Source organism: Lepisosteus oculatus, chromosome 13 (genome assembly GCF_040954835.1).
Source record: "Lepisosteus oculatus isolate fLepOcu1 chromosome 13, fLepOcu1.hap2, whole genome shotgun sequence".
Classification (NCBI taxonomy): Eukaryota; Metazoa; Chordata; class Actinopteri; order Semionotiformes; family Lepisosteidae; genus Lepisosteus; species Lepisosteus oculatus.
In genome coordinates, this window is record NC_090708.1 from 3,914,684 (window position 1) to 3,937,229 (window position 22,546).

At 37.5% G+C, this 22,546-nt stretch overlaps 2 protein-coding genes across 2 annotated transcripts; both read right to left on the reverse strand.

The window, feature by feature from the left end:
• Positions 1–987: 987 nt before the first annotated feature.
• LOC102693242 (extracellular calcium-sensing receptor-like) lies at positions 988–4,574 on the reverse strand. Its single transcript, XM_015360680.2, has 5 exons — positions 4,302–4,574; positions 3,215–4,024; positions 2,894–3,121; positions 2,181–2,304; positions 988–1,895 (listed from the first exon to the last, which is right to left on the reverse strand). Exons 1-5 carry the CDS (start codon positions 4,557–4,559, stop codon positions 988–990), a joined length of 2,328 nt encoding a protein of 775 aa, XP_015216166.2. The 5' UTR covers positions 4,560–4,574.
• A 3,994-nt stretch (positions 4,575–8,568) lies between these two features.
• LOC138242167 (extracellular calcium-sensing receptor-like) lies at positions 8,569–13,214 on the reverse strand. The gene is made up of 6 exons (XM_069197454.1): positions 12,991–13,214; positions 12,473–12,764; positions 11,461–12,264; positions 11,133–11,357; positions 10,176–10,299; positions 8,569–9,747 (listed from the first exon to the last, which is right to left on the reverse strand). Exons 1-6 carry the CDS (start codon positions 13,209–13,211, stop codon positions 8,834–8,836), a joined length of 2,580 nt encoding a protein of 859 aa, XP_069053555.1. The 5' UTR covers positions 13,212–13,214; the 3' UTR covers positions 8,569–8,833.
• Between the last annotated feature and the right edge of the window lie 9,332 nt (positions 13,215–22,546).

The following is a 22,546-nucleotide window of genomic DNA, read 5'->3' on the forward strand; positions in this document are numbered from 1 at the left end:
ATTATATTCAAATACTGCATGATCTCATATATGCATTGCTTCCACGATCTTTCTTACCTTTGATGAAACATGATTAATCTGCAGTTTATTAAACCAAATATTTGTAAATCAAAATAGAAGACAAAATGCAAGACAATTTTACTCAATATTGTATCTACTATTGTAGACTACTGTATCTGTTAAAAATAAATTACGTATATGTCAAAATGTAATTCAGAAATAGAAGGTTTAATTAAATGTTACCGAAAAACAAAAGTATACAGTACATAAATAAAAACCTATACAAAACATATTATTGCTATAAGAACAATATGTAACAGTGTGTAACGCAACGGGGGCTCAGGCGGGCGCCCTTGCTGCATCTGGTCGGCCCCATCCAGACTGGAGGCTCGAACCCGGGACTTCCGCGTCTCTCTGCAGTGACCTAGCCCCGTGAGCTAAAGAGAGATCTCTCTCCAGCCCAGTAGCTGTAGTCCTGCTATCACAGGGAAGGGCGGTGACGTCACCCGCTCTGGTACGCCGGCTCTTACACACAGTGCTTGTCGGCCGTAAGCGTTACACTCTCCCCCGCTTAAATCGCCGTCCCCGGCGAAGGGCTATCCCAAGTGCAAGTGTTGATCTGTTTATTTAAAGTACTCAGATCAGACTGAAGGTCACACTAAAATGTTGCAAAAAATAGATTATCATATTATTTAGGAGGCATTCAGAAAAAAAAAGTTTTAGATTTTCATGGGAAAAAGCTTTAAAATAACTAAAGAATAGATTCTCTAGTATTTTCCTTTAACAGGTGGACACAATTTGATGTACAGTAAAAGGCTGATGTAAACCCTTTCTTACTTGCTATTGTATTGCAAAAACACTGCATATAATCGTAACTCTAAGGAAATATTGTTGAAGACTCAGCATTTCCATATTAATACTCATTATTAAAAAACACGAATGGGATATATTTTGTTTGCTCTGTGTTCAAATTATCCTCTCTTAATGTTACTTTGTGGGCGTTTTGCCCATAAGGTGCTTCCTTGTATTCAATTCAGGCTTTAGCAGAATTATGTAGCATTTAGGTACAAATATGCAAAAAAGTAAACCAAAACCAGAAGCCAAAATGGCAAAGATTTCCACAGCTACTGTGAACTTCCCAGGGGAGCTGATATAAGCTGGGATAAAGGTGATCCAGACAGCACAGAATATGAGCATGCTGAATGTAATGAATTTGGCTTCATTGAAGTTATCAGGCAGCTTCCGAGCCAGGAAAGCGAGCACAAAGCACATGGCAGAAAGGAATCCTATATACCCTAACACAGCCCAGAATGCACCTGTAGATCCCAGGTCACACTCCAGAATGATTCTCTCTGCATAATATTTCATGTTCTTGTATGGAAAAGGAGGTGACATTGTCAACCAAAGAATACAAATTAAGACCTGTATGAGTGTGAAAGCAAGAACACTTAACCGCTGCTGTGTGGGCCCAAACCATTTCATAATGTTACTGCCTGGCAGTGTAGCCCTAAAGGCCATTAACACCACTATTGTTTTCCCCAGAACACAAGAGATGCACAGGACAAATGTGATCCCAAATGCTGTGTGGCGCAACATACAGGACCAGTCAGAGGGCTGGCCAATGAAAGTAAGTGAACAGAGGAAACACAGAGTCAATGAAAAGAGCAGAAGGAAACTCATTTCAGAGTTATTGGCTTTAACAATAGGAGTGTCCTTGTTTCTGAAAAAGATAAAAGCTACACCTATAGTTAAACACGCTCCAAACATTGAAAATATCATGAGCAGTATCCCCATGATTTCTCCAAAGGACAGGAATTCCACTATTTTTAACACACATTCATCTTTTTTCTCATTTGACCAATAATCCAATGGACACTGGACACAATCATTAGAATCTGTAAAGAAAAACATTTTTAGAGATATACAGATCAGTGTTATTGCTGAAAATGTTTTGTTGTTACAGATAAATATTTGAATATTTATTTTGTCATATGTATGTGTATATTTTGTTCATTATTCTTGATGTCAGAATACTTTTATTAATAATTTATTATTTGATTTTGTGATTCATTGTAAAAATGGTATGCTTTTCTCTTTATGGTATTGTATATGAGTCACTGAAGATAATAAGAAGTAGAGTAAGGAATTTGCAATATCAATTTGAATGCACTAACATTTACCTGTAGTGTTGCTGATCTCTCCTCCAGCACACTGAATGCAATCATAGCAACACACAGGCCTTCCTCTCTGAACTGCCTTTCGAGTGCCTGGGAGACAGCTCTCACTGCACACGGACTTGGGCTTCTGCAAAAAAAGCATTTACAATCTTTCACATAAAAGACTAGGAAATGAACTTCATCATATTAAGTGTGCTGAAAAGACAAACGATGAATATTAATACTTTTTATTCTGAATTGGTGTGATCTTGGAAATGAAAATGTTGAATTTATACTGTATATGAAATGAATGTTTTTAAAGCCACCTAATCATTCGGTTTTCCACAGATTTATATACATTTTATTGTAAATACAGAACCAGGACTATTTAATTGTAGAATTCGTTAGTGGAAGATATCTGCTTTTTTATTCCAACAAAAATTGATAATTTTTACATCACTTAATTAACTAAGATACATTGCAGAGCAGGGGTCCTTTTTGTTAATATGCAGTCACTAAAAAGCATAAACAGAAACATAAGACTGCTATAACATCTGACATCCCATCTCTAAATTATTATTATTTTAAGAAAATATGTTTTCCTCTCTGAAGTTCCTTTCCCACGCATGGAGGACAGCTTTCACGCCACGCTGACTCAGCCAAAGGAAAATACAGATCAGCAGTGAATAGTATTCTATCAGACTTTTATCAAAAACTTTTTGTTGTTCACTGCTTACCTCTTGCTGACCACCTGTCCAAATAATATTGAGTTTATTTATGGCAAACTGATGACCTGCTGGCTTCGAAGCATCATAATAACCAACTGTCATAAACCGTATAGCACTTTTATGATCAAGTTGCCAGTTTACTAATTCATATCTTGCAGTTGAATCCCCATTTTTGTCAAAGAAGACTGTCTCTCCTTGTTTGGTTGTGAAACTGACATTGTTGAGATGCTCAAGCACCTGTGCAAATGAAAATATTGATATCATGACATTCTTTTATACCTTGGTAATAAGTATACTTTGATATTTTCAATGATATAAATATTACATTACCTGCCATGGTTCAGCATTGCTTGTTTTTTTGCATGTATAATTGGCAGAAGGACCTTGATCTTTCTTGCATTGAAGCAAGTTATGTACAGCATGTGCAACAGCATATACTGCTTTATACACATTATTAGATATTCTTAGTTCAGATTCATCTGCATATCCATTCTTTAGTTCTTGTAGGTCTTCCAACCCTGTGCAAGCTTTTTTCTCTTTGTCTCTATTTGAGAGCGAACAGTTAAATGAAGTTTCCCAAAACTCATTTAAGAGGGAGCTGCCTGGGCCCTGAGATGGGTGGACACTCATTAAAAACTCTCTTAATCCATCTATTTCAGTTTTAACAACAGTAAATCCAATGGATCCACTTAGAACCTTATAGCCTTCTGCTGTGGCAACATCACTGGCTGTAATCCAGCCTTCACTGCCAACCCATTGGAGACCAGTTACATTTTGAAATGATAATTCTTTTATTAAAGCGTTTATGTCTCCTTCCTCAAGAAATGCTACGATAACCTTTGAAGTGCTCTTTTTGATAACTTCTATGTTCTTGAGAATTTTCTGTCTGGAATGAGACTGATGAACCACCTCTGAATATTCAATACAAATCCCCTCCTTCTCTGCAGCTTCCACAAAAGTAGCCATTCCATTGTGGCCATAATCATTGTCAACTCTTATGGTCCCAATCCAGGTCCATCCAAAGTGCTTCACAAGCTGAGCCAGGGCTCTGCTCTGATAATAGTCACTGGGGATGGTTCTGAAGAATGATGGAAATCTTCTTCGATTGCTGAGACATGCACAGGATGCAAAGTGACTGACCTATAAAGAACAGAAAACAACATTGTTAAATATTTTGTTAAATATTGAGAAGGTCTCTTTTTTGTTGCTTTGTACTTGTAGCAGTTTCTGCAGGCAATTAGTGACATTCATAAAATGAAGTTAAACAATATCCTCTACATTTAATTTCTCTAATAACACATTAGTCTTGCATGCTCAATCACCATATTTATCTAAGATTTCTGCCTGTATTTTAATAATTCCATTATAAGATATTAAACCTCAAATATGTAATTTCAAAGTTTAAGAATTTTCTCACCACAGGGATTCGAAAAGGCCCAATTGCAGCTGACATTGCAATGGTGGGTGATGATGCAGATTCTCCTATTATAGCTTGAACTGCAGCTGGTCTGGAGCAGGAGGTGTCAGAGAGAGTTTCCTCATTTCCATTCATTAAACCCATAGTTGCTCTTAAAGTCAAAGGTACTGATCCACATGTGTCATAGATCTTATATCCCAAAGATACTCCAGGAAGAAGATCACTCCTGTTATTTATTTCTTCAATGGCAAAGATCATTGTCTGTATGGACTGGAATTCTCCAATGAGTAAGCTAAGGAAATCAAATAAAGTTTTCAATTCTGTTAAAACAAATATACAGAAAAAGGAGCAATGAATGTTTATAAATTCATCCATACATTTTTTAACTGATTTATCCAACACAGTATCGAAGCGGTGCCAGATCCCATCTTGGCAAGTAACAGGTACAAAGCAGGATACACCACACTCAGGAGCAGACGTCACTCCATCACAGGTTTATACATTCATACATACATATTTTTATACCAAGAATCTATGTATTTTTTTGTCTTTAGAAAACCTTTACATACCTTTTGCAGTTAGGGGGATCTGGTTTGGTTTTAAATAGGTGCACTTTTTCTTCAGTATTGCTGTGGATTTGAAACACTCCCCCAGTCATCACATCTCCATCTTTAAATAAATGTGGAAAAGCTGCTGATCCTTGAGTCCTGCAAACCGGCTGTTCTCCTGAGGTGAAAACCACAATAACGATCATCATTGTTGCTGTTGTCAGTAACATCCTAGAGTGCATGAGAACACCTCTTTCGAAACAGTCAACATGTCATAATTAATGTCTTTATATTGTGCAGGGGTGTCTCTGATGTAGTTAAATCAACTTGAAATGAAGTTCAGAATGCGTGAAATAGGAATCCCCAAAGGTGTGAAAAGAGAAGTTTACATGTGTGCTCCAACCGTTCCAAAGATTCAGCTTGCGTAAATCAAGAAAGGAATGACACCTCTGGGGATTAATACCAAGGAAGCTGCTAACTCTATGGCAAGTTTATGATGGAGAAAGGCTGGAGTTTACATTCACATTTGCCATGTATATGGATTTGTATGCTGTCTTTAAAAGTAAATGCTTAAAAGAATGGTTCATATACACAAAGAACATTAATACCAGATATTTACATTGTGAAATCCATTCTATTCCTGAGAGATACTTTTTTCAATTAAATGTTAAAAGTATTAAGTAGACTGTATTAAGCTGTTTAAATATGGCTTGTTATTTCTGTCTTCTTGTTTCATACATTTTCTAATCACACCCATTTTACTTGTCACATCCCAAGATGGGACTGATGGCCTAGAAAACAGCCAGACTGTTGAGACTACAATGGCTAGCCAAAACTGCTGCCAAGTATAATCTGAGTATAAAGGCAGTCTTCCCATCATGCAACAGGACTTTCAATAATTCGAGCCATGGAGATTGGACAAAGATCAGGTTCTTGATCCCGCTCATACAGCAGAGTTCTGCAGAGTGCAGACCACTGTCTGGATCAGGCCCAAGCATATCGCCATTGTCTGTTCAAGGACAAGACCAGGAGGTCGGTTTTCCCAATCAGGGGTGCCAATAAAACCATCTCTACCTGCATCAAGATGTCAGGATAAACAGACAACTGTCACAGCCCCTTCCACAGGACTTTCACAGGTAGAAGGCACTCCACATGAAGAGAAAGTGACGAGACTGGGCATAAAGAAGCAAACATGTAATGTTGTCTATGGCAAGCCTCAGCCCAAGGCAGTTGAATAGTAACAGCCACATGGTTACCTTAGAAGGCAGTGGCTGATGAAGCAGTGCCACAGAGGAAGTGTGCGATGTTTGCATGAGTCACGGAAGCAGACGGCTTCATCCACATAAAAGTGGAGGAAAGGGGGCGGAGCCAAAGTGCCATTGACAGTTTTAGATGTAAGGAGCTCCTCCAAGATTCAGCACTGCTGATCCAGAGCCTCCCCCAGCTGTCCACCTGCTGAGCAAGGGCATGAGGCAGGTAGTGCTGGTTTAGAGTGGGTGGGTATGCACTCTCTGTTGAAGTGTTGAACAATTTCGGCTATGGTGACATCACTAGAAAGCCAGGTAACTCGGCCGGATTGAACCTTAATGGCCAATAGGGAGGCCTGGCACTTAATACATGAATGGGAAATAGGGGTCCAATAGGCCTCCCTCATGGTGAGGGGTAACATGACCCCCTGGAGAGGTGCAGTGAAGTGTCCCTGCCTAGGAGAGAGAGGAGAGAGCACCATATGGGATTGTCTGAAGGCAGTGGGAGAGGAAGCCAGTTTGAGAAAAACAAGGAAAACCCATGAGAAAAACACCTCTATCTTTGAGAAACAAAATACACACACCAATTTTACTGTTTTTACAGAAAAACGGACTCCCCTTTCTGGACACTCCACTCAAAGCGCTTTACAGATAATGGGAACTCCCCATCACCATCACCAGTGTGCAGACCCACCTGGATGATGGAATGGCAGCCATTTTGTGCACAGTACGCTCCCCACACATCAGAACATAGTGATGAAGCCAGTTCAGAGATGGGAATTATCAGGAGGCCATGATTGGTGATTGGCCAATAGGAAATTTGGTCTGGACGCCGGGGGTAAAACCCCTACACTTTTTGAGAAACACCCCGAGATTTTTAATGACCACGGAGATTGGTTTTACGTCTCATCCGTAGAACAGCGCCTTTTTACAGTATAGGGTACCTGTCACTATATTTGGGAATTAGGACCCACAGAGACCACAGGGTAAATGTTCACCCCTCTAGCACCTCTTCCAGCAGCAGCCTTAGCTTTCCCAGGAAGTCTTCCACCCAGGTGCTGACCAGGCTCACACAGTCGGCTTCAGTGGGTTGCCAGTTATGAGCTGCAGGGTGATGATGTACAGTACCTGCTGAGAATCCATTCCCACTGTAGCAGTCTGTAGAGGGGTAGAGAGGAAGCCACTCTTCACCCCTCTGGTTTTAGAATTGAAGTCCCTGCAAACCACACAGGAAGAACCGCTGTCCAGTGCTGCCCTGGCATGTCCTCTCCTCAGACCTATCATGTACCTGGTGGAGTTATCACTGGAAGGAAGCATGTGGCCACACAGCACACATGTACTGTATGATAAACTCTGTTGACGGTGAGGCTGGAAATGACAAACCATGTCTCACTGGCTTCTAGACAAAGAGTGACACAGTGAGCTGGATGGATTGGACAGAAAACCTTGGCGAAGGTCAGTGATGTGGAGTTTTCTTCATGTAAAATACACTAAAATGTTTTTTACCTTCTCAGAACATCTTAATTTCATTGGTGGCATGGTGTAAGACATTAGAAGTGAATGCTATCACAATGAGTAAAGTGCCTCACCTTCTGAATGAAAGAATATATACTGTACACACTCAGCTATTTACAGATCAACATGGCTAAAAAATATTAAAGTGAATTTTACTCCATGAATACTTAAGAAGTAATTCATTCAAAAGAGAATTGTTTGAATCTATTATTTGTAAGTAATAAAGAGATGCACCATAAATGAAATGAATGACTGACATTAATTTACCATAAATATAACAATCTGGTTTAAACAAATTTAATTAACACGTCACTGTATTTCATATGAAAAAAAATATCAAATTAAATTTGCAAAGAAAATATTCTTTGTATGTTAGAGACAAACAAACGATTAAACTGTATTATTAAATGTACTCTACAAAATATAGAAACAGGTGAGAAAGACTTTGCTAAGCTTTGCTAAGTCTATGCTTTCCACAATTTTATAACAATTAAGAATTAGCTTAATTGAGCATACAATCATACAACCCTCACTGAAGAGCTGGGATATTATCCTACATGATGTAGAAGTTGTATTGCTAGTGTTCATCTCTTTGTTCTACAAAAAAAGAAGATTAATGTATTCTTTTAGTTATTTTAAAATATTGTAAAGCATTGTAGGCATTGTAAAATATGTAGTTAACAGCATGCTTCATTACTGCAGAAATTATTTTTTGTAAAACAGGTAGGTACAGCTGGTAAAAATTAAAACTGATTTGAATTCTGGTAAAATAAGTATTTCAACATAAGATATATAAAATTAAAATCAGACAAATAATATTAATATCCTATGGAGGCTCATGAGGAGATGAGCACTGTTTAGCACAGAGATGATTTCCACGGAGAGTACAATGAGGTGACAGGAGACAGAATGCTGCACTAGAGGATTTGCTCTTTATTAGTAATGAAGTCATTCAGATAAGGATGTGGCAGCTGGGCACCTGTGCTTCTAAAACATTTTTATTATTGTACAGCAATTCACCAAACATCACTGATTTAAGACATCAGTTCTTTTGGTTTAAAACATTTTTATATGAGTTTATTCTTAATAAATTTACCAAACTTTGTCCTCCTGAATTTATTTACAGTATGTGCAGACATTTTCAGTTAATTCATTGTAGTGTTTGAGGATGTACAGTACAAGAATACTATATATATAAAATTGATAAATGCACTAAAAGCTCTTAAAGTGACTTTGTGGGTATTTTACCCATTAGGTGTTTCCTTGTATTCAGTTCAGGCTTAAGCAGAATTATGTAGCATTTAGGTGCAAATATACAGAACAGTAAACCAAAACTAGAAGCCAAAATGGCAAATATTTCCACAGCTACTGTAAACTTCCCAGGAGAGCTGATATAAGCTGGAATGAATGTCAGCCAGACAGCACAGAATATGAGCATGCTGAATGTAATGAATTTGGCTTCATTGAAGTTATCAGGCAGCTTCCGAGCCAGGAAAGCGAGTACAAAGCACAAGGCAGAGAGGAATCCTATATACCCTAACACAGCCCAGAATGCACCTGCAGATCCCAGGTCACACTCCAGAATGATTCTGTCTGCATAGTATTTCATGTTCTTGCTAGGAAAAGGAGGTGATATTGTCAACCAAACAACACAAATCAAGACCTGTACAAGTGTGAAAGCAAGAACACTTAACCGCTGCTGTTTGGGCCCAAACAATTTCATAATGTTACTGCCTGGCAGGGTAGCCCTAAAGGCCATTAACACCACTATTGTTTTCCCCAGAACACAAGAGATGCACAGGACAAATGTGATCCCAAATGCTGTGTGGCGCAACATACAGGACCAGTCAGAGGGCTGGCCGATGAAAGTAAGTGAACAGAGGAAACACAGAGTCAATGAAAAGAGCAGAAGGAAACTCAGTTCAGAGTTATTGGCTTTGACGATTGGACTGTCTTTATATTTGAGAAAGATTAAGGCTATGCATATGGTTAAGAAGGCACCAGCCAGAGAAAATATCATGAGCAGTATTCCCATGATTTCTTCAAAAGACAGGAATTCTATTATTTTTATTACACATTCATCTCGTTTCTCATTTGACCAATAATCCAAAGGACATTGGATGCAATCATTAGAATCTGCAAAGAAAAACAGATACAGATATTTAGGGTTGTTCTAGTGGTGTGCTGCAACAGTGTGCACAGGCTGCAAAAAAAACACAAGCTTAATTCCATTAAAAAATAGAAAGGGGAAACACAATTTTCAGCTGTAGAGTCTATTCCAGATTTGATTTTTAGGTATGTTCATAAAAATGGTGTAATTTAAAATTGTATTTGTAATTTCGCATTTGCCAATTTTCTTTATATTCTTCCTATACTGTGAAAGAAATCTAAAAAAACTTTAAATGCAATTTCCATCTAAGGAAGTATGTATCTGTTTGTTTCTGATTTAATTGGTTGATATCTTTACTACATTTGCATGTGTTGTTGTGTGTACAAGATGTTTGCTGATGATAAGAAGTATAGTAGGGAATGTACTGTACAATTTTGAATGCACTAACATTTACCTGTAGTGTTGCTGATCTCTCCTTCAGCACACTGAATGCAATCATAGCAACACACAGGCCTTCCTCTCTGAACAGCCTTTCGAGTGCCAGGGAGACAGCTCTCACTGCACACTGACTCAGGCTTCTGCAGAACAAGGAGAACACAATTTATAGCGGTGGAAAAATAACATTTTGCAAGGTTATGCTTACATAACATAGAATATTTTCCATGAAATACTTAATAATTAAAGTAACAATGAGTAGCACAATAGATAGGAATTGACCGAGCGGTTTAGTCAATCAGTGAAATAATTATTCAGAACCCCCAACTTGTAAGTGATTTATAGCAATATACCTGAGCAGCTGGTATAATTAGAGGCACATGAATTCTTTGTTTTCTGGCACAGCTTTGTTGAGAGGAGTAACAAACCAGATACTCTTGGTTAACAAATATTTATTACAATGATAAAACACTATACTACTACAAACAACATACAACACACAAGTTACTTTATGTAGAGTATTTGTATGATATGGTGTGATGGCTCTGTGGCTAAGGATCTGCACCTGTAGGTGGAAGGTTGCTGGTTCGTATCCTGCAGTCGGCAGAGGAATCCTATTCTGTTGGCCCCTGAGCAAGGCCCTTAACCTCAGCTGCTCCAGGGGATCTGTACAATGGCTGACCCTGTGCTCTGACCCCAAGCTTCTCTCTCTATCTGTGTGTCCTCATGAAGAGCAAGTTGGGGTATGTGAAAAGACAAATTCCTAATACAAGAAATGGCCAATAATTTATTGTATATGGCCAATAAAGTGAATGTATCTAAAATCTAAGAGACACTTCTCAGTCACCTAAAGCTGTAACAGTTTTTAGGCTCTGTCTGAAGAGTGAGAAACTTTTCTACAGATACTCTTGTAAGACAAGGGACATACCTGTTACAGCAAAGAGTAATGTTTCTTCTCAGAATACCCTATGCTCACCTCAAGTTGCCCACCTGTCCAAACAATCTTGACTTGATTCATGACAATCTGATGACCTGCTGGCAGTGAAGCATCATAGTAACCGATGCTCAATGGGTTGGTGCTCCCATTAAGAAGCTGCCAGTTGACTAAGTCATATCTTGCTGTTGAATCACCATTGCCATCAAAAAATATATTTTCTCCAGTCTTCGTTGTGAAATTCACTTTTTTCAGTTGCTCAAGTACCTGTGACAATGAAAACATTAATCATGTGTTAAAATTATTTATATTACAAACAGATATATACAGTAAATGCCTTAAAGCATTGTGAAAATAAAGGTTACCTCACCTGCCATGGTTCAATATGAATTGATTTATCACAGCTATAATTGGCAGAAGGACCTTTCTTGCATTGAAGCAAATTATGAAGAGAATATGCAACAGCATACACTGCTTTATACACATTATTGAATATTCTAACCTCAGACGTTTTTGCATATCCATTTTTTAATTCTCCTAAATCTTCCAACAGTGTACACTGTTTTCTGGCATTGTCATCATTTGTCAGAGAACAATTAAATGCAGTCTCCCAAAATTCATTTAAGAGAGCATTTCCCAGGGATTTAGATGGGTGCACATTCAATAAAAACTCTCTAAATCCCTCTATTTTGTTTTTAGTGACAGCAAATCCCATAGATCCAGTCAGAATTTTATAACCTTCTGCTGTTGAAACATCACTAGCAGTGATCCAGGCTTCACTGCCAATCCACTGGAGACCAGTTACATTCTGAAGGGATAATTCTTTAATCAAAACAATTACCTCCTTTTGCTCTAAGAAGGCAACAATAACCTTTGAAGTGCTCTTTTTGATCACTTCTATGTTCTTAAGAATTTTTTGTCTGGAATGAGACTGATGAACCACCTCTGAATATTCAATACAGATCCCCTCTTTCTCTGCAGCTTCCACAAAAGTAGCCATTCCATTGTGGCCATAATCATTGTCAACTCTTATGGTCCCAACCCAGGTCCATCCAAAGTGCTTCACAAGCTGAGCCAGGGCTCTGCTCTGATAATAGTCACTGGGGATGGTTCTGAAGAATGAAGGGAATCTTCTTCGATTGCTGAGACATGCACAAGTAGCAAAGTGACTGATCTGTAAAGATGAGAAAATATCTAAAAATTCTAGGATTTAAAATAACTTGCTGAATATACAGTAGTTTTGTAGACCAACCATGCTTTGAATGCAGTTCATTACACAAAGAAAAACATTCCCTGTGGTTATGGTAATACATTTTAAAAAATGGTTTTCAGCAGTGCAAATGATATAAAAATTGTACGTATTAGAAATAAGAATTTCTCACCACAGGGATTCGAAAAAGTCCAACTGCTGCTGAGATTGCAATTGTGGGTGATGATGCAGACTCTCCTATTATAGCTTTCACTGCAGCTGGTCTGGAGCAGGAGCTGTCAGAGAGAGTTTCCTCATTTCCATTCATCAGAGCCATTGCTGCTCTTAAAGCCAAAGTTATGGAGCCATATGTGTCATAAAGCTTATATCCCAAAGACACTCCAGGAAGAAGATCAGTCCTGTTGTTTATTTCTTCAATTGTAAAGATCATTGTCAGTGCCGACTGAAATTCTGCAAAGAATAAGCTAGGAGAAATGCACACAAATAATAATTCTTTTTTAGTTATTCTAAGTTTTATTTCTGCTAGTTTTGAATGTTTAAGTTTAGCATCTTTAAATTGCATTGTTTGCAACATAACTTCAAACATACAGTAAAAGGTGATTTGAATTACAACACAAGAATGTATAAAATATACTTATATACTGTACATACCTGTAGATTTTAAAACATATTTATTTAGAAACAACTAACCTTTTCCCTCCAGGGGGGTCTGGTTTGGTTGTAAAGGAGTTTATTTTTTCTTCATAATTGCTGTGGATTTGGAACATCCCGCCGATCAGGATATCTCCGTCTCTAGATAAGTCTGGAAAAGCTGCTCTTCCCTGAATCCTGCAAACAGGCTGTTCTGCTAATATCAAAACAGAAACAACCATCATCAACACTGCTGCCTGAAAAAACATCCTGGACTGCATGAGGAAGTCTCGTTCTGATTGGAAACAACCTGACACATGAGGTTGTTTATATGGTGCACAGGAGGACTCAGGGGAGGAAGAGTGAGCGTGAAGTTCATACACTGTTAAGCAGAAATTCTCAGAGGTTTGACATTTTAGATTTCGTCCAGGATATCTACAGTAGAACGAAATTAAATTTTAATATAAAGTAAGTAAATCAAACTTAGAAACCAAAATGGCAAATATCTCCACAGCCACTGTGAACTTCCCAGGGTAGCTGATATAAGCTGATAAAGGTGATCGAGATTACACAGAATATGAGCATGCTGAATGTAATGAATTTGAATTAATTCAAGTTATCAGGCAACTTCTGAAATAGGAAGGTGAGCACAAAAAGCATGGCAGAGAGGATTCCTATAATATATACCCTAACACAGCACCTGTAGATCCCAGGTCACACTCCAGAATGATTTTGTCTCTATAAAATGTCATATTTTGGTTTGGAAAGAGAGGGGAAAGAATCATTCAAACACTGCTTATTATAAATCCTGTAGAAATGTAAACGAATGAAACTCCAGAGAGCAGGAGTGCAGTAGAGGGCCCTCACCCTGGCAAGACAAGGTATTGGGTGGGGTCTGTCTGGCTTCAGCCCTCTGACAAAAGTGAGTTGTTAAAGAAAAAACATTTAACTGCTGCCATGTGGGCCCAAACCATTTCATAATATTATGAGAAAGAGCAGAAGGAAACTTAAATCAGAGTTACTGGCTTTTAGAATAGGAGTGGCCTTCTATTTAAATATCAAAGCTATACCTACAGTTAAACAAGTTCCAACTAAAGAAAATATATGATTTCTCAGAAAGACCGGACTTAAGATAATTTAAGTACAGATTTGCCTCTTTGGTCATTTGCCCATTATTTCAAAGAGCACTGGATACATTCATTTGAATCAGTTAACAAGACACAAAATTGTTAGGATATTTTTGTACTGTTTTTTTTTGTTTTGTTTTTGAATTTGTTTTTCCGGAAAATTTCCGGAAAAAGCAGATTGTGTAGTACTGGGACCATACTACTACAGATTCAACGATTAAACTATGCTTGAATATGCTTGGAATATTTTAGTATTTTATTCTATTTGATGTACTGTAATTGGAACTAAGAACACAAACAGTAAGGAGCTGGGAATTCTCTACCATTTACTGTACTTTAGTGTTGCTGATCTCTCCTTCAGCACATTATATGCAGTCAAAGGAAATTGTCAAAGGACAATTTTGGATATATTAATACTGATTTGTTGCTTTTGAATTTAGTTTAAATAATACTAAGTGAATCAGTTAGTGTAAAACTATTTACTGTACACTGTTTAACATTTTACACTTCTGTAAAACCATTATTCATTTGATAGAAAATGTAATAGCTGTTTTTACTTACTGTACAACAAAAAATAAGTGGGCAAATGAACTTTTTCATTTTATTTTTAATAAGATATCATGTGCAGCAGCGCTCTCATTTTTTTGTCTTCTGTTGTGAATAATTTATTCAAATAAATAATTTCAATAACATATAGTCCACTGAAGTAAAATATTAGATATAATCAATACTGAGAGCAGCATTTCGAGGTTCAGGGAATAAAAGGGGCAAGTATCAGATTTGTGTTGTCTGCTTGGTGTTTTAATCCACCAGTTAAAAATTGCAAGAAAAAAGTAAAGTTTTTCTAAAATAATCACTACAACATTGCTAACTATTTTTTAGAATGTGTTTATTTTACAGTTTTATTTGTTCTAAGTTCATTTCAAACTATTAGTTACAGATTTATGATTGTTTGATAAGCATGAGGTGTGAATATTTTAACAACCTTATTGGATTTAACTTTAGTTTACTTTAAACAAATTTGTGAGGTTAGTATATGAACCAGGTTTGAGATTTATGTCAACAGATTTTCCTTTTTGCACTCAATCTATTCTCCTTTATTTAACATAGTTACAGTAAACACGCCTGTATTGTTTTCCGGTGCTAACCACATCACTTTAGAATCAGTAAAAGATGTTCTGTACTTTACTTGCATGTGTTGCTACCACTCTTTCAGCAATATGTGTAATATCTTTACTCATCCATTGCCAAAACAAGGAAATCATTTTTAAAAATGACATATTGGAACACAATCAAAAATAAACACATGGTATTTTAAAGAACAATCAAATATAATTGCAGAGAATATACTGTATATACAGTACTTTAATATTGAGGTTATATACTAATCACTGAAATGCAAACACCATTTACTGCAAAATTCAGCATGGAATGTACATGGCAGTTGGCCAGAATTAAAATTAAAGTGAATATCAGACAAGAACTGGGAGAAGAATTGGAGGAGAAATGTAATTTAGGTTAATCAATATTACATAATATGAAATAAAGACCCAGAACCTGAATCTGAACAAGAGCAATAGACTGTAGAGTCTCGTAGGGAGCTGGGGGGAACAGCAGGCCTGCATAGTGTCTGTAAAGAGCACAGGCAGCACACAGTTAATCTCCACTGACAGACAGACTGAAGCACAGGGCTGCAGCCAAGGTGTGTAAGCACTGATAGTGAAAATTGGCTCATCGTTTTGAACAATTATTATCATTATTTATAGTATTAGTAGTAATTTTGGTGGTATAGCTTTATGGGAAATAAATTACATTGCTTTGTTTGGAATTTTGTATTACCTGTACTTAATATTGACCTGATATAATGATTTATGTGCTAGGTTTGCTCAAACTTAATTCTAGGATTTATAATAGCACTATATTATGGATTCGTATTTTTTGCAGTTGCCAAAAAACCTTGGAAGTACTTGGCCTTAGAAAATCTTTCTTCATAATAGAGTATGATTTATTTGTTTTAATGCCTAATTATTGTAAAGTTATGCATTCTGTACTTTATTTATGCAGATTAAAAATTAGAAAATAAATTCTAATTTGCAGCACTGACTTGGAGCGAGGAAGGGAATTTACTGGGCAATTTGAGAGAATTATCTTCCTTAAGAGTATAACAGCCAAGATGTGAATCCAAGACATTCCTATTCACAGTTCATAAGTACTGCTCCACACTCTAATGCTAGAATTCATTCATTAATTTTCAAATCTGTCCAGTCTAATGCATGGTTGCGGTGATCCAGACCCTAGTCTGACAGACAAAGGCCTCAAGGCAAGACACATCCTGGATGTAAAATTCTTCCATGGCCAGTCCTCAGCAGTGCTCACACACATTCACTTGCACTTGCTTTTCAGAGACAAGTTACAGATACCAATTAACTAAGACTGTCCGTCTTTCAACTGTGAGAGAACACTAGAATAGCCAGACAAAACCGCCCAGCAACAGGAAGAATCTCCAAGTTCTTGGAGATTGGGACAGAGAATGGGACTTAGGCCAGAATTGAACCTGGACCAAAGAGCTGTTAAACAACAGCACTAAGTACCAGTCCATCCATATGCTAATATATCATTATTAACATACTGTATAAATATTATTTGAGAACCTTACAGTTCCTGTTGTTAAGATGTACAGTATAGAAGATGAAATAAAATTAACTTAAAACAGTTGGTATACATTCAAAGATATCTGATTATATGATTATACAGTATAAAGAACATGAACCAAAAATGCTGTGCCTTAACATTGCACTATGAAGGGCTTTGTCAATCATTTCACACAAATGTAACAATGGATATCTTATACAGGCATTTTAGTTTAATCCATCACATGCAGCTGTTGTACATAATCAGATGACTGTAGGCTGCATTCAAAACCTGAACGAATTCAGACAAGAAGGAAACATGGATATACTGTACTGTATGAGCCCTCCCCCGAACCCTGTCCTTTACACAGTCACACAGAAATATGGAAGCAGAAAGATGACAACACCCAGAAGAGTTAACCGAAGTTCCAAGCAAAAGATCTCCAACAGCAGTGTTCTTGCTGTTGACTACATAAAGATCACACATGTTTAAATTCTTCATATCAAAGCAAAGAGTGAAAAGGTATTGTTAAAAACCTAATGGTTTTCCAATTGAGAAAGTAAAAAAATGTTACCTCAATTGGGCTCTGCAGCATGCTGGATACCAAGAGAAAAATACATGTTGAAAGACATTCATAATGCCTCTTGGCATGTACAGCATGCAAAGAGAAAATACAGTCAAATCAAAATGTATACAGTATATTCACTGAAAAATAGTGTTTCATCGAGTAACAAACAGTATGCTCATTAATGTGGATATCAGATGAATGATTTTTTGCAGTATAATGTCTTTCACTCAAAGTCCTACACTGTTTGTTAATTTAAATCAGGAAGAAGTAGAGGACCTAAAGTTGGAGCATCTTGTCTCCTCATTAAGAGCTTTGAAGTGCTGCAGGTTGAGCAAGAAAAAGAGTCTTGTCTCTGGATAAGAAACATAAACATATGTCTGCGTAGTATTTCATATTCTTGTTAGGAAAAGGTGGCGACATTGTCAACCAAAGAACACAAATCAAGACCTGTATGAGTGTGAAAGCAAGAACACTTAATCGCTGCTGTGTGGGGCCAAACCATTTCATAATGTTATTGCCTGGCAGTGTAGCCCTAAAGGCCATTAACACCACTATTGTTTTCCCCAGAACACAAGAGATGCACAGGACAAATGTGATCCCAAATGCTGTGTGGTGCAGCATACAGGACCAGTCAGAGGGCTGGCCAATGAAAGTAAGTGAACAGAGGAAACACAGAGTCAATGAAAAGAGCAGAAGGAAACTCAGTTCAGTTATTGGCTTTAACATAGGATTATCCTTGTTTATAAAGAAGATCAAAGCTACACCTGTAGTTAAACACACTCCAAACATTGAAAATATCATGAGCAATATCCCAGTGATTTATCTAAAGGACAGGAATTCCACTATTTTTAACACACATTCATCTTTTTCTCATTTGACCAATAATCCAAAGGACACTGGACACAATCATTGGACATAAAATCACATTTAGACTTTTATTCATTTTAAACTGTTACTCTACTGTAGCTTGTGAAGGTGATGTGCCTTTTTCAGTTTACATTCATATAGAGAAAATCCAAAGGTAAATTTTGGTAGTGGAAAACACAAACAGTACTGTAATGTAATACTCTACATACAGTAATCTAATGTACGCACAGTAGATGGTAGTGATAGCTAAATATGAAAACGTACACAACAGTATTCTACCTTCTTCATAATTATTTTAGGCATCAAACTTGGTAACTTACAATGGGTTATGTTTTAATGTGGTTGTTCTAACATTGTAAAGTTTATATACTGTACTTCCTAAAAAGTTATAATGTTTTATCCTTTTCTAAGAATACGTAGTAAGAACACGACTTGTTGTTATTGTAAAAAAAAGTTTTACTGATTTAATAACACTTGATACAGTAGTTATATTAAGATGGAATTGTGTAACTAAGCAGCTAAAATATCACATTTTGGGAATGCTTTGACATGTGTTTCTTTTTAAAATAACTTTTATTTTCCTTGTGGTGGTAATGGGCAAAGTGCGATCAGAGCATTACTGTTGGTTTGTTTCTTATACGGCGAATACATAAAAATAGTCCACTATTAAAGCTTGTTGTTGGCTCCGGCGTGAATGGGTGTATCTGGATAAATTAAGTGATGGTTTCGTAATTAAGGATTTCTTCACAGAATACTTTAAGTTAAACAAAGGAGGAAAGAACGGTTATTTTTACAATTGCCAGTAACCAGAGAATAGCTTATCAATATGTTGAAACCTCACCATAACAGCGAAGACAGGCAGGTTACACCTTCAGTTACGCCAGTGATTTTCTCTGTTGGTTACTAACGTACACTGTCTAGATGACATTGTTCTTGATACACAAACAAGAATAAGCTCTTGCTTATTAAACTCCGAGATCCTGACTGATTTGAATTTGTATTCCTCTCATTTAGCTGCAAATGAAAAAGAAATCATGCAGTAGGTCAATTTATTGGAGGGCGCTCTGTTTTATTAATAGAAACCCCGACTCAAACCTGTGTTGTACGGTGATATAGTGATAATGTCAACCCCATTAAACAATGTGCTTATTGCGCAAATCCTGCTAAACTGGAAGCATTGCAGAAGGTGATATACTGCATGTTATTTACTGCAGCGCACCTTAGTTCAAAGAAGGAAGTCTGTGAAATCCCCCTGGTTATTGGTACCAAACATTGATGAGATGTCATGGTTCTGTACAGATTACAGAAAAGTGACCGCAGTAAAGTTAGTAAATCGGATACGATACTGTTGATTTTGTCAAGTCAATAGCATTTTCATGAAACCTCCTAGAGTTACAAAAACACTTGTATCATGCATAAGGTACACTGTGAATGTTTTCACAGCCTTCACTTTGTCGTTTTTACTATATTTCCTTGCCCACACACGAATATTCTGTGTCAAAATGTCAATATCTTTGTAAGATAAACACATAAAGCCTTCCAACCAAACACATTTGATAAACACAAGACCGTGACTTGCGAAAATTTTCACAACCTTTACATGAATGTATAAGTGGGCTAATTATCTTTTCCTGAACCTCAGATTTCTGATTGATGCGTAATTACGGACCAACTGTAATCCTGCAGGACATACGATCACAATTAGAGAACTACTGAGAGAACTACTGATCAACAGGGGTTCATGTGAACAACCCGCATTAGACCATAGGAAGCAGAACAGCACAGTCTCCAATTATCCAGCCTGTAAGCACGGGGGATAAAGCTTTATTTCTGAAACCCTTTCTTTATGTCCTGTTTTTATTTTGGTAAGGGTCAACTATATATGTGAAGAGTCATGGTCTTTAAAATGCGTTTGGTTTGAAGACTTTATGAGTTTCCTTTCCAAAAAGCAGGAGCAGTCCTCTTCGTGTTGACCAAGTGTCTCCTCGATCATGTACTCCTTCAGAGACTTGCGAAGTCATTTTGTTTTGGAGAAGCTACATCTGTGTCTTTGCAATTTGCCCACAGTTTTTCAAATTCAGCATCTGATAACAAACTTCCAGTGCAATCGGAGACAGTTTTAATAAGCTGAACAGCAGTGACTAGATCAGTTTGTTCGGCTTGCAGCATCTTGTTGGGGGGGGTTCGAGGAGCCCTAAGACTTTATGAATCATACTGGAAATACATTTGAAGTTTGGTTCTGTAATTGCTTTGAGTTATCCGGCAGCTTCAATTTTTACGTCAACACTGTTAGTTCTGGTGGTTTCAATTCCTGTCCAAAACTCTTTTTTCTGTCGAATGATTTCAGTATTACAGACACAGTGTCAAGGTGGCCAGTCCACCTTTGATCCAGTGACCGTTTCAGTGTTTCTCTTGTGTACTGTGCAGCTACAGTACGGTGGGCTTTCTCAGAAACTTGTAATAAAAAACTAGCATGTATTAAAAAAAATCTTCAATGGCATTCCTTGACAAAATGCCATGCACAACGACCAGATGTAATTGGTTGTTGAAGTAATAAATATAAGGCACTTCTCAGTTTAATTTATCTTGAATAAGTTTCTGCATGCCCCCTTCCCTTCCAGACATAACACTAGCCCTGTCGTAACACTGACTTAGTATTTTGTTTGTCCTGAGTCAAGCATTTGAAAGCTCTTCGAGAACTAGGTTGGTGAGTGATAGCGTGTCACATTGTTTAGTGCTCGACACTGACAGCAGCATTTCTCGTATCATGTAGTTTTGGTTAACATACTGAAGGATTATGGAAACATTTTCATAGCCTGTTGGATCCTTAGTTCCATCCACCTTAAGTGTAATTAACAATTAATTGACAATTTAGTCTGTCACAATGTTACTCATCAGTTCAATAACTTTGTTTTGAATGTCATGTGAGGTATACGTAGAATTTCGTGGAATTATATTGAAAGCTTGCACTAGTTCTGTGTCTCAAAGTGTATTCAAATAAAGAGAGAAAAAGTCCACTGCTGCTCTTTTCTCTGTCAATCAATGGTGCCCCTCAAAGGCAGTTTATAAGAGACAATAATGTCTATAACTGATGACACATAAAGCTGGTTTAGAGCAAGCTGATCGCCAATAACTAGTGTTGAAATTTCCCTGCCTGTGGAACGTCACATCTGTTGTTCTTTCCAAATGGCCACACCTGTCTGATGCTCTTTACTGTTAGCATGCCTGGTTAATCCTTTAGCCTTGTCTGTAGCTTGCTTCCAGTTACTAAACCCAGTCCTCTTGAAAACCGAATCGTTCCCTCCAAATTTCCTACAAGGAAAACAGAAAGCCGCATCTGCTTCCAAGTGGGTCCACCCACCCACACATTATCCAACCAGCAATGAGGTTGTCACTTCTGGTGTAAATTCGGGGTTAGTATACTGTAGTTATCTGACCATTGACAAAGTATAACTATTTTTTAGGGCTCAAGTTATGTAAGTGTTCAAAAATATGTTAAAAAATACTTTAGTCCAAAACTGAAGGGTTGGGACAGTTCAGTTGAGGGGGCGATGCCCCCTTTTGCCCCCCCCCCCCCCCTCCATGGCTCCAGGCCTGACTGCTCTTAAAGTCAAAGGTACTGATCCACATGTGTCATAGACCTTATATCCCAAAGATACTCCAGGAAGAAGATCAGTTCTGTTGTTTATTCTGTTGTTCTTCAATGGCAAAGATCATTGCCTGTATGGACTGGAATTATCCAATGAATAAGCTAAGGAAATCAACTAAAGTTTTCAATTCTGTGTAGGGGTTTTGTGCATTTACTGGGACAGTTATAAATTGTAGCAGTAAGTCACAAAATGATTATTTGATGACTATTAGAAAACCGACCTTGCGGGATAACTCAGCAACGCACACACGCGGATACTAATACATGACAATACATTTATTAATACATAAAATATACATATAAACATAACAGATCTTAAGAGTGAGGGTTAGCAGAATACAAAAGGTAAATATTCAATCACGAAGAGTTACAAACCAAGAGGGACATACATTCAGTATACCATTCATTTATACCGTTTCGTAAATGAACTTTGATTTCAACTTCTACACTAGATACTCAAAGGCAAATAAATCACTCATAGGAATTAAATTGATATCCTGAATTGTTGAGGTAACAATTGAATTCTTGAGCTGTAATGCAGAATTTTGAATACTCACCCAATCTATGTGGATTCAGATCTCTCATGGACAAAAGGGAACAGCGACAGGCTGTTCTTGCGTCCAATCGGCATCCTCTGGCCCGGTGCCTGGCAGTCCTGGTTCGGCATGAGGTGTGGGAGGAGGAGGGATAGATTCCTGCTGTGACACGCTGGCAGTGGGCTCTCTGAAGACCGGCTAGTCAATCTTGGCTTAACTAGCAGAGATTGTGCACATG

Coding starts and splice junctions, on each gene's coding strand:
- LOC138242167 (XM_069197454.1), bottom strand. CDS start 13,211: ATGCAGTCCAGGATGTTTTTTCAGGCAGCAGTGTTGATGATGGTTGTT. Junction 11,358..11,460: donor TTCATATTGAACCATGGCAG/GTGAGGTAACCT, acceptor TCATTGTCACAG/GTACTTGAGCAACTGAAAAA. Junction 9,748..10,175: donor AGAGATCAGCAACACTACAG/GTAAATGTTAGT, acceptor TTTTCTTTGCAG/ATTCTAATGATTGCATCCAA.
- LOC102693242 (XM_015360680.2), bottom strand. CDS start 4,559: ATGATCTTTGCCATTGAAGAAATAAATAACAGGAGTGATCTTCTTCCT. Junction 4,025..4,301: donor GGCCTTTTCGAATCCCTGTG/GTGAGAAAATTC, acceptor TGTTCTTTATAG/GTCAGTCACTTTGCATCCTG. Junction 3,122..3,214: donor GCAATGCTGAACCATGGCAG/GTAATGTAATAT, acceptor TCATTTGCACAG/GTGCTTGAGCATCTCAACAA.